At 36.9% G+C, this 12,961-nt stretch overlaps 1 protein-coding gene and 2 pseudogenes across 1 annotated transcript in view; 2 read left to right on the top strand and 1 right to left on the bottom strand.

Annotated features, from left to right (window-relative positions):
- Nucleotides 1-12,961, bottom strand: part of Col4a5 (collagen type IV alpha 5 chain) — a 177,855-nt gene that overhangs the window by 89,668 nt on the left and 75,226 nt on the right. The window contains 7 exon segments of the mRNA XM_076918781.1: nucleotides 631-693; nucleotides 1,981-2,061; nucleotides 4,418-4,444; nucleotides 4,788-4,841; nucleotides 9,609-9,671; nucleotides 9,753-9,797; nucleotides 12,297-12,341. Coding sequence (XP_076774896.1) covers nucleotides 631-693; nucleotides 1,981-2,061; nucleotides 4,418-4,444; nucleotides 4,788-4,841; nucleotides 9,609-9,671; nucleotides 9,753-9,797; nucleotides 12,297-12,341 — 378 coding nt within the window.
- On the top strand, nucleotides 6,138-6,771 carry LOC117694090 (DNA repair protein SWI5 homolog pseudogene; annotated as a pseudogene).
- On the top strand, nucleotides 7,146-7,872 carry LOC117694089 (gem-associated protein 8 pseudogene; annotated as a pseudogene).

Here is a 12,961-nt window from a genome sequence, read left to right as displayed (position 1 = left end):
AACAGCAGAATTATGAAAAAGTGCCATGGCCTAGAGTCCCCTGATCCTAAGGCATTTCAGTAGGCTCTTCTGGAATGTAGCATACATTATTTCCCCTATTTAAGAGTAAGAACGAACAGTCAAAAACAAAAATGTATTATCCATACAAGTATAATGAAAATATGAAAATTATCATTAAAATACATAGTATATGGGATGCAGAAAGGCATATGAAAAATTACTTTGAAAGGAATACAATTGTGTTGTCTTTTTAAGAGGACGGCAGCAAAGGTCTAACTCCAATCATGACTACTATAAAATCTAAGTATTACAGTAGTGTTTATCATCTTTACATTTTCTGCACTGGATAGAGCAGGGCTTCATATGTGTTAAGCAAGCATTCTACCATCGAGCTATATGTCCAGCTTCCATTGCTTGTATTTACTTTTATGTGTGAATTTTTTTCACCTGTATGAAAATATAGGGGCTTTGCTTGCTTAGAAGGAACTCTTTGCCATAACAGAGCCTCAGCCAAATAACAAAATTAAAGGCATGAATATTGAAATTAAGTTAACTTTTAAGTAATATAATCAGTAATAATATCCATGAATCAGAAAGCAAAGGAGAAAAAATACAATTACAGAAACTTACCATTAAACCTGGTGGTCCTGGAGGACCACTTGGCCCTGATATACCCTTGGGACCAGGTGGACCCTGTTATAAATGGAGTAAAACAAAGGATGAAAAACAAACAAACAAAAAACCCCCTAAACTCAACCCTTTACCTCATATAAAGAAATAAATGTATGCAACTTAAGTTATTTTTTTAAGTTTATATCCCTGCAATATTATCAGAACTTAAAAATTGTACAAATAGAAGGGCTAAGTAGCTTATAAGGTAACTCAATAAGAGAGATTGAGTACAGATTTCAGCAAGGTTATATTCTACAATGATAGACCAAAACATTTTAAATACATAATGAAAACAAAAAAAGAACTACAGCAAAACAATATGAATGAATTTTAACAATTCAAGGAGAGTAGATGCATTACAGAAAATTACATGACTATCACATATTGTAAAGAAAAACTAATACAGTCGAAGGAATAAAGCAACTTTCAACAGTTTATTCAGGCTGCTAGTTATATATTGAGGCAATTCAGAAGGCTGTGGATTCCAGGTAACATCGTATTGATTAAAAATTATTTGTAACGTTCTGTTGGGTTTGGGAGTGTTCATAGGTGTTCATTTTGTGTTGGACTAGCATATATTCTGCATATATTCTGTTATACTTTTATCTTACATATTCATAATAAATTATATGAACATCAAGGACAAGAGGGAATGAACTTAAGAGAGTATGTCTAGTAATGTCACATAAAGAATTAAAAATGAACAAATGAAAAAGAACCCAACATTGTATCTTGGTGATCAAAGAGCAAAACTTCCTGGTTTGTATTTTTGGTAAAAGGATTTATTCTCATAAACTATAATGGACTTCTTCATCTATAAATACTCAAAAGCCATTACTGTCTCTCTGTATATTATCTATAAACTAACACAATCTTTTTGTAAGATTACATTTGATGTTTACCATGCATAAAATGCATTCCTTCAACCTTCAAAGTATGCTCAGATGTCATTCATAATTGATACTGTTATAAATGGCATTTTTAATATCTTAAAAGATAGATCAATGATTTTTATTTATAAAAAACATTTATGGTGGACTCTACTGCATAAGAAGAATGTAGGAAGTTATTTTTGATGCAAACATCTGTTGCTACATACACAAATACCCACAGACACTGGCTACATAGATAAAAGAAAGCAAATATGCCTTGTGAAAACTTTCACTTTGTAATAGAAGGAATGCATTGAGACATTAAGAGCTTCAGATGATATAATTTGTATAACTAAAACAATGAGTTGGAAGGTTCCAGACTTATATGATCCTCTGTTATAATCATGTAATAAAGAAAAAATGCCTATATGCTTACTTGTATTCCAGGAGGGCCTGGGTAGCCTTGATTACCCTTTGGTCCTGGCAGTGCTGACATGATTATACTGCCTGGTTCCCCCTAAAAGAAACCCACAGTATAAGTTATAATCATTATTATACATGAGAAACAGCATGAGGGTAAAAAAAATATTCTGAGAGTTCATTTTGGTACATAAATACAGCGAAAGATTAAGCACACCAGTAATTTCACGAACAAATTTACCTTTGAAAAGTAAATTAAGAAGTATCCATGGTAGACCAAAGTACAGTGGATTTATTAGGAGTTTGTGGCACTTTTGGTTATTCATTAATTAAAAATATGCATTAGATATAAAGTATTTGTGGAGCATTGCGTAGGCTCTCGACATTTAGTAATAAAGAAGTAGAGACTCTTTTTTCCTGAGGCTAAAAACATAATAGAGAAACATAAAGCATAGCAAGTAAACAAGACAGTAGTATGCTCTGTTACAGTCTATAAAGTAAAGCAAAATGGCATAGTGAGTGATAAATAAGTACTAAAGATAGTTAACTAGGCAGTCATATTAGAGCAATGTGAAAAGAGCATGTAAGTCTCAGCCTGAAGAATAAGCATAATTTCCCACAAGTGACTAAAAGCTGCACTGGCTCAGTGGTAGAGTGCTTATCTAGAATGCATGAAGTCTGTCATTTAAAAAGATATTAGAAAATTTAAATTCTCAAATGAGCTAAATTCAGACCAGGGGTACTAGTGATCAAAGAAAAAATGTCTTGAAATAAGGCTATTGCTACAACAATGACCAGTATGACAAGACATGCACATGTGTAAATGGTATTGATATTATAGAGGTATCCAACAGTTCTGTGATACATTTTAAGGCCCATTTCATAGGAGAAACTCTTGACTGGTAGTGTAAGTCTGACCAAGAACACATTGCTGGGAAGCTCACTGGCTCCAGGGTGTATATCTAGTAGCATAGTATCAAAATTGTTCTCTGAATTCATATCTCTTTGCCCATTATACAATCATTTTCTATCTCTACCCATTATATAATCAATATATAATCAGTTCAACCTTTAGATCACATGAGAGAAGTGTCTTTGTGTGGTGGACAATGGTTAATGCAGAAGCCCATTATGGATCAAAGTATAAAGAATGAGTGTCAATGGCATGCTCAGTCATAATGGAGACATTTGTATCACATGCCTCCTCCCAAGATTTAGGGAACTTCACAGAAAGGGGGACAGGAAAATTATAAGTGCCAGAGGTTAAGTAGGACTGGGGCAAAATAGTGTGTTCTGGACATAATGGAATTCACAGTAGTCTTGGTTGCCTGCATATGACCTGCACAGAATAATTAGTTCAACATTGCAGCATCGAGGGAGGTGGATCTCATGAGACCCTATCCACTACATGAGATGTTAGTGACAACAGATGCCATCTGGGTGAAGGAGAGTCAATTTTCTTTAAGGGCATGGATCCTGACAGTCTGATCATGCTTCAGAGGGTGGACTTACATCCATGAGAATATGGACAACACAAACTGAACTCAGTGGGCAATGAGAAAAGGGAGGTAGTGGAGTGTGGGAGGATGCAGATGGACCTGCAAGAGTGGGGGCTAGACATAATCAAAATATGTTGGATGTACATGTTTCTAAGAATTAATAAATATATAATTTAAAAGTCATGTAGTATATAGCAACACAAACTCTCTCTGTCTCTGTCTCTGTCTCTGTCTCTGTCTCTCTCTCTCTCTCTCTCTCTCTCTCTCTCCTCTCTCTCTCTCTCTCTCTCTCTCTCTCTCTCTCTCTCTCTCTCTCTCTCTCTCTCTGTGTGTGTGTGTGTGTGTGTGTATTCAATGATTGGGCGGGGTTATTTAAGATTAACTTCTGACATGTTAATCTGAGCATCTGGGAGATATTTGAGCAAAGATTTTAAGGAGACTGTTGAACACATAAATCTTGAACTGAGAAAAAAACTAATTTGAAGTTTTCAATGTAGATGGCCAGTAACTACATAGTCGTCAATAAATACCTTGAACAGTATTAATAATGCCAGGCATAGAAGAGAAGGAAGAGTCAGGTTTGTGTTTTAATGGCTGCTGAAGAGAACAGAATGAACTTGTACTGAAGAGTGAAAAACTATCAGATGCAGAAGAAATACTATGAGACTAGAGTGTTACAGAAACCAAGGATAAAGAATACACCTAGAGAGAACCAGCAGTCAGTCCTATACAATCAGATAAAGCCTGAATGTGTCAGAAAAGGGAGATTTGAGCACAACACACACATTTTTTCAAGAATTAAAGTATATAAAATTACATAGCACACTGCTTAAAGAATATACTCTCCATATGTATCCATTCGGAGGCAGAAGTTATAGTTACTATTCTATTGCAGCTGTAGACATTCTACATATTTTATTCAAACTGCTTATCTTCTTAGCATGTGATCCTTACCTTCATACCTGGGATCCCAGGAGGTCCCTATTATTAAAAGAAAGAAGGAAATTTTATGCCAATTGGACAGGGATAAACAAAAGAGCATATGATGTACATATGAATATAACATAAAAGAGAACAATATGAATACATTTTTATCAAGTCACTTCAAAGTACTTTATATTATAAGATTTTATAGATAAAATTTATATTAGCCATCACAGAATCCATGGTTTTAATCAGCAAGAAATCTTTTTGTCATTTCACCTTTGAAATTCTCTAGTTTGCTACTTTAAATATGTGACACTGTTCCATTTGAGTGAACTCTGTATTCACACCTTTTCTCTTGCTTCTTGAGTTCATTTTAATCCTAAAATTTAGAACTTACTGGAGGACCTTGTAAACCAGGAAAGCCTGGACTGCCTGGAAATCCACGTTCTCCCTGGGAGTTAAAAAAGGGAAGAGTGTAGAGAAAGAAGAAAGGTTGAATAATTATATGACAAACAATGGTTTTCTTTAAAACATACCAGATTAGCAAAATGTCATTAGCATCCACTTTCCAATTGCTTCAGAATCAACTAGCCATGGCAATTCAACCAACCAAGCAAAACACTTTTATTCCTACTCATCTACCCCAGCCAAATCTAAGGGGAAACAGTACTGCTGTCATATTCTTTTAAAAAATCTATTTTGAGACCATTTCACTACAGAGTTCCAATAATCATCACATTTAATCGTTAACGATTTGCTGCAATTTCCTGACCATGTGCTGTACAAATTCTTATTTCAAATTTACCGTTTCACTCTCCTCTTATTGTAAACTATTTCAAATTATTTTTTGCAAAAAGGAAAAGATGGCAAGGAATAGGGTTATTAATAGCACCAAGAAGACAATGACAACAGTTCTAGAAATTGCAGGCCATTAGATTTCTTAGGTACCCATTTTTTTTTCAGCAGCAACATAGACATTTGGTTTGGAATACAACAGGTAAAACTGAGATAGAAGAACATTAATTCTTTTCAAATGCCTATGTATGCTATAGCAATTCTAGAAACAAACCCATCAGATGTTTAAAAGGGCAAAGTTACTACCCCTCCTTTTGAGTCATTGCTCAATGGTCTTCTCTATATCACCTTTTATACATGGAAAAAGTAGGTCCAAAGAGAAAGGAAGTATCCTGCACTCCAAGTTTAGAAGATATTAGGGAAAATTAGTCATATACTGTGGATGCAATATTAGGATTCATATTTTACATACCTAGTGAAAAGTGTAAGAAAATTCTAATCAGGCAGTATGCACAATAAAATCACTCACTTTATGTAAAAGTTATTATATAAATGATGCCCTGAGACATAAATTGTTAGATATATGAAAGGACCACTTTATGAAAAAAACTCATATCATAAATATATTATATTTGCATATGCATTTGGTTTCCCTATTTAAAACTTTGAACATTAGTCTTCATGTTTTATAAGGCATGCTGGCAAAACACACATGCACACATGTGCACCAAACACACACATAAACACACAGACACACCACACACACACACATACCCCTAAAATAAACAAAGTAAAATATAGCTATGTCACAAGAATAGGAACAAAATAGTTCACTTTCTTGTGAAGTGTGTTATACAAACCAATTTCTTATTGACCCAGTCATCAAAGACTGCCTGAGCTAGAATGGAGAACATAAAGAAATTTCTCAATTCCAGATATTTGCCCTAAAAATATGCACATTAAAAAAAATCATAGGTGCGTGCGCAGCTGGGTGTGAGGGGGTTGGTGGTCTTCATCGTCGATTTCTAGTTACCTGAAGCGGCCATTTAACCCCAACCCTGGACCCTTCAGAGTTTAAGGCCACCCTGCTCCGGGTGCCCCATACCTTAGGGTTCATGAGGGGTGAGCCAGAATTCAGCCGAATTTACCATGGCGGCTATGGATCACCGCAACGGCCATTCCCCATGATTGATGAGGGTGATGATGTCACCGAGGAGACCTTGAGCTCTGACATTCAGAAACTGAAGGAGAAGCAGGACATGCTGGACAAGGAGATCTCCCAATTAACAGCAGAGGGCTACCGTGTGATTGAACTGAAGCAGCATATCTCCCTCCTCCATGAGTACAATGACATCAAGGATGTGTCACCGATGCTGCTGGGCAAGCTGGCTGTGACTCGAGGCATTACCACTAAGGAGTTATATCCAGATTTTGATCTAAACCTCAATGACTGAGCAGCTTCTTGGAGATTTTTATCTACAGCCCACAGGGACAGGAAGATGGAGGCATAAAAGGCAGAGAGCCCAGACAGTATATTCATGTGGTTTCTAGATTTAAAAAAAAATGCTGGAAGCCCCCCAAAGTTTGGGGTGGGTCCTAAAGAAGAGGGGTATTAGGAGCGGTGGGTATTGTCAGTGCTAAGGTTCCTAAACATACTCGTGAATGGGTGTGTGTGGTTGTCCCTTTTGTTAATAAACATATACACCGTTTCAAAAAAAATCATAATAGTTGCGGCAGGCATGGTGCACATTTAGTCCCAGAATTTCGGAGGTACAGGCCAGTGGATTTCTGTGAATGTGAGGCTAGCCAGAGCTACACAGTGGGACTCTGTATTTTAAAAATTATTATTATCCTCCTCCCCACCATGAGAACTTAGGTCCGTTGTTGCCCTCCGCCCAAGATCTTCAAGCTATGTGCCTGCGAGTACCTATTTGGGCTTTTGCAATCAGAGATTACAGCAATGGCCTGAAAATGGAGGGCTACTTCATCTTGGTATTGTCACCCAGTATATGCAAGATGCTGGCAGCATTATCATCATGCAATGCTTTGGATGCGAAGCCACCAGAATGCCTACAGAAAGTTGAGGTATTCCTATTTCACTTCCCCGTGGTTCTTCCCTCATGGAGTTCTTCCCTGGAACTCTCTTGTTTATGATGCTTGGCATCCTTGGAACTCTCAGGGCCAGCACATGGCACGGCAGGAGTCTCCCTACACTGTTTCCCATCTCAAAAGCCCTGGGCAGCCTCTGCACAACAGCAGTAGAACCCAGACATCCACAAGAGAAAATGAAGCACTGTATGAAGAGGAAGAGCTGGAGTCGGATTCAGATGGATTCAGATGATGAAGTGGAGTGCGACCTGAGCAATATGGAAATCACTGAGGAGCTCCGCCAGTACTTCCCACAGACTGAGAAGCACAGAGAAGAGAGACGGCGACAGCAGCAGCTGGACGCGGAGCGCCTGAGTGACTATGTGAATGCGGACCACAGCCTGTATTTCAGCCACCACAGGTCAGTGGAGCCCCCATCTGAGAAGCCCTGGGAGAGGCACCAAGCAGAGATAAAGTGCTTGTATGGGAGCAGTGCTTCCAAGATCCTGGCCATGGAGGCTGCTATGCAGCTGAGCTTTGACAAGCACTGTGACAGAAAGCAGCCGAATTACTGGCTGGTCATTCTCCTGAAGTTCTGAGTCCCTGGGCACCGAGACCCTAGGCAATGCCTCACAGTTCCTAGACTTTCCCTCTTTATCTCTCCTGGACATTTTTCAGAGAAAAAGGCCTGTATACTGATATGGAGGCTACAGTCTATCAGCCACTTATAATTCTGTCAACAATACTGTTGCCACCACAAGGAATGTTCACTTGACATAAAGTGATAATTGTATGTATTGGATTGGCTCTCAGTTTTCTTTGTAACAGTCCAGTTCACTGAAATTATTGCCTAGGATACTGCCTATTGTTTTGCATTTTTAATTTCCTTCTTTACACTGTCCTGAATGTCATAAAAGCCTTAAGCCACATGTCATTTGTTGTTATGGTTTTTTAGACCAGTTTTCATACAGCACATGCTAGCTACGAACTCTTAAATCTTCCTGCTTCCACCTCCCAAATGCTAGCTTATAGGTTTGCACCGCCCACACTGGGCTTCTGTCTGCATATTTTCTCAGACTATAGCTCTTTGGATCCCTCTGAAAACGATGCAAGTGAACAGTAAGACAAGTGGCACTTGTTACTCAGCTAGGTGTCAGTCCACATGCTCTACAAAAGACCTGAGAGTAAATACTCTGGGCTTGGCAGGCCATGTTGCCTGTGTCATAACTGCCTGACCCTGTCTTCATAGTATAAAAACAGCCATTGTTACTGAATAAAGAAATGAATGTGACTGTGCTTCAATAAAACTTTATTTGAAAAAAATTATTATTGTTGGCAAGGGTTACAGAGACCTGGGAAATAATGGGTCTAAAGTATTGTGTTGATTTTATGTATGTTTTAAAAATTCCCAGAAATCATGTTCATTGTATTTCAAGAAGTTAATTAAAGTATATACCATAATGTAAAAATCTGGGATATGACATTAATTTAAAAATATAGGGTAGATCTAGTTTTGTAGAATCTTATGCAGAAAACATAAAAATCTAAAAGGATAAACAAAAAGTAATAGTGCATTTACTTAAGAAAAGAAAAAAGCAAAAAATAAGAAAGACGCTACAAAATTTCATTTTACAATAAGAACATTTTCCCCATTATCTATTGCTGTATATTAATGTTAAATTGTTGACTCCAAACAAGAAAAGTACCATTATCTAAAGCTTTGGCTTTTTTAAATTGTTGAGTGCATTATTTTTGTTGATGAAAAACTTGGAGCTTTCACAGTGACAGTTAAGGAAGTTAAAAAAAAAAAGCATGAATGGAATCACTGAGATGGTTCGGTAGATAAAGTGCTTGTTGCCAGAGTGAGACAATCTGAATTTGATACCCATATCCCACATGTTGGAAAGAGATAAACACCCACAAGCTGTCCTCTGAACTTCATGTGTACTCCTTGGTATACATTGGCTCCTTCCTCCACAGCATCAATAGCATACAACAATTTTGTTTTTAGTTTAAAACATGAAGTATTGAAAAATTTAAATAGCACCTATTTTTAAAACCAAAATTGGTAAGATATTACCAAGTATTACTCATGAAAACTTCAATAGTATGTGAAACACATAAATCCTAATTCACTTTTAATATTCATAATACTTTACACAAAAATTTAAAAAAATAACCTCCAAACCAATGCACGATCCTCACTAGTTAGACAGGCTTAAATACATTACTAAATTTTAATATACTGAAAATGTTGTCTTAGACACAAAACCACTCTGTCTCTTTTTAGCCTTTGATCAACAATCTGTTCACAATTAAGTTCAAAACACCTCACCTTGGTTCCATTGCATCCAGGGATACCTTGAGGTCCTGGAGCCCCATCGTGGCCAGGCATCCCCTTTGAAAAGCATATAACACACTTATAATATTTCTTAGATTACTTCTTAGGGGATTTTAAAATAATGAAAGCCATACTTACAGGAAGACCTGGTGTCCCTGGAAATCCAGGAAGTCCAGGAGGACCCTATAATAATAAAGAAATCCTTGATCCAATGACAAGGCTATTACAAAATGTGCCTCAGTGTTACTAATCACTGTTGGTTTAATACCTAGAAACACTCTTTCACAGAGTTGTCTTTAAAAGCCCTTTTACAGAAAACTAGAGATTCCTGTTTGTAAACACATTTTCTTCATTACAATTAGTAGCAGTAAGCAAAGCAGTAGATGAAATGTCTGTCTTTATAGACAAAAATCTTTCAGGTTTGTGAATAATGAATTTACTAGGAGATGAGAGGCCAAAAATAGATCTCCCTCTGAGGACATTAACTAACCCCAAGCATCTTTCAATTAAATTCCCCTGTCAGGATCAGTAAAATACAACTTGACAACTATTTCTGTTGGTGAGGATATTGGGAAACTCTGTCTATGATGAGAACATGGACTCAAATGTTATGGCAGGGAATTTGGAACTATGTACCAAAACTGGAAACATATCCTTTAATGTAGCAATTCACTCTGTGCATCCATCCCTAAGGACACTATAAATTAGAAAACACCATATTCTATTTTAGGTGTGGTGACCGCAGCACTATTGGACCAAGACTTGGAGAAAAAGAGCAGAAGATGCTTCTGAAAGATTGCATGCCAGAAAGCAAAGAAGACTCAGTGATCAATGACTTCTGTAAAAGTGACAATGGGCAGGAAGCAAACTTGTAAAGACTCCTACTAGATCGAGGGTGGCACAAAATGGCTTTCAGAAAACTAATGTCTATAGTGGTGGATACCTTTAATACAAGCACTGCCAGTGAGTGTAAGTCTAGCCAGGTCTACAAAGTAAGAACTTTTCTCAAAAATGTAATAGCTGCAATTGATTGAAACATTATAGCATGTGTATTTGTAATTTGTAAAAGTCAAAAATCCTCCCTTGATAACACTTCAAGTAGTTATAGCTGTTCATTAATTTATTATTTTTCTAGCTAAAAAATGGTGACCCGAGGAAGTGGAGAGTAAATTAAAAGTAATCTATAAATTGTTAACATAAGACAAGAGTATAGTGGTTAATAGTCATGGAGACACACTGAAGTTTCATTTGCGAAGTGAAAGATGTGAGTGAGGGATTTAAAATGTCAAAGTGTTCGATAATTTTGAGTGTAGAAATAAGCATAAGGAAGTTGCGTATGCCCTATATTTGTCTAAACTTAACTTTTGTACTTTTAAATTTTGCATTCCAATAGTAGTCTGTAAGCTGAGATCTAAAAGTCCAGGCTACTGTATCAAGCACCTCTAAAGTTGTACTTCAGAAGAGCATCTATATGAACACTCCAAGGTATCTAGAAGTAGCCATTAATAGAATGGCAAGTTCTTTTTAGTTTCCACTGTGCTTATCACATAGTAGGTATTTATGGCTATTTGAGATGCCATGTGATTATCATGAAGAGCTTTAATGGTATATATGATATGAATTTACTAAAAAAATTAGTTATACCTTCCTAATTAAACTAAAGACTTCGACTTTCTTCTCCTTTTTTCCCAATACTATATATCCACACCAGCCATAAACACCACGTAAGGCAACCGAGATGGATTTTCATAGGGGGACCCATGGCTCTGGCTGCATATGTAGCAAAAGATTGTCTTATCTGGAATCAATAGGAGGAGAGCCCCTTGGTCCCGTGGAGGCTTGATTACCCAGTGTATGCTAATGTGGTGAGGTAGAAGGGTGAAAGGTGGGTGAAGAAGTGACCTTATAGAAGCAGTGGGGACAGGGAAGGGGACAGGGGGGTTAACTGGGAAGGGGGATAGCACATTTCAAGTGTAAATAAATAAAATAACCAATAAAATAAAACAAACAAAAAAGTGATGTGTTGAGGTGTCAGGCTGACAAGGAGTATAGTTCTAATAGTTAGTTTTAGTTATCAACTTGACAGAATCTAGAATTACCAGGGAAACAGCCTTCTGGACATGCCTGTGGGATTATCTTGGTTACACTAATTGATGTGGTAAGATCCATTTTCATTGTGGTCAGGATCATTCATTGAGAAGGGGACCCTGAACTAGACAGAAAAAGTGAGCTGAGCACAAGTATGTTGATCCTGACTTTCCGCTGTGAAAGTGATGGGACAAGTTGCTACAAACCCCTGCCTCCTTGAGTTCCCCACATGGATGAGTTGTGGCTATGAACAATGTGCTAACTTGAATGGGTAAAATTCCACAGGGCTGCATCCTTTGACACAGAACTAAAGACTCTTGAGAGAGAGTCTTCTCAAGATGATCCCCAGGAATGAACCACTTATATGATTATCCAATAACAAGTGGTCAACCTTGAAATCATATACATATAAGCAAGAGTAAATGGACTTAGCATGCTGTATCTATATATGATGAATATATAAACACATATGTGTATATGTGTTTGTGTGCAATAATAATTAGTTTCATTTTTTTCTTGCTGTCTCATACCATTTCACTTAGTTTTATCTGTTTACAACAACAAAGCATTTGCCATACACTGAATATTCCTTACTCTGATTCCTTTTGGTCCTGGTGGCCCTGGGATTCCATCATCACCCTGAAAAATACAATGTATTTAGTTCCTTTTTCCCTTCAAATCATTCATCCAATAACTACTTTTCCATTAGCTAGCCTGAATTTTTTTTTGTAAAATTTCCTAAAAGTTAGTGTTAATTTCATGCATCCAAATAATATTTATGATTAAGATTCAAGGCATTGATAAATTATATGAACAATATCAAGAAAGGCCAGTATTATACTGGGGAGACTGTTGACATGAAGACGAAATGTTGCATGCATAAAGTTATAAAGTTATACAAGAAGCACCCAAGGAAATGAATATAAGATAGAAGTACAGCTATTTCCCGAATCATTTGGGCCCCATGAGGAGAACAACAATACCAACCAACCAGAGTTCCCCAGGGTCTAAACCACCAGTCTGGGAGCATATGTCATTGTAAATAAGTGGAAAAAAAGATCAAGGTGTATCTTAAAACACAAACTGTATGCCAGGATAGGTTTCACAAGAATATTCATACAGGTAAAAAATAAATGGACATACTGAAAGAAAATTTTTGAGAATTAATATAAAACCTCACATAAGATTTGTTCTAATGAAAATCTGTATATCTTAAAGACAGAGACTCATAAATGCATATTTTTATGCACATGCCTAGG

This window comes from Arvicanthis niloticus, chromosome X, assembly GCF_011762505.2.
Source record: "Arvicanthis niloticus isolate mArvNil1 chromosome X, mArvNil1.pat.X, whole genome shotgun sequence".
Lineage (NCBI taxonomy): Eukaryota > Metazoa > Chordata > Mammalia > Rodentia > Muridae > Arvicanthis > Arvicanthis niloticus.
Note: the sequence above shows the minus strand (reverse complement) of the source record. Positions and strands in the feature narration are given on the sequence as shown.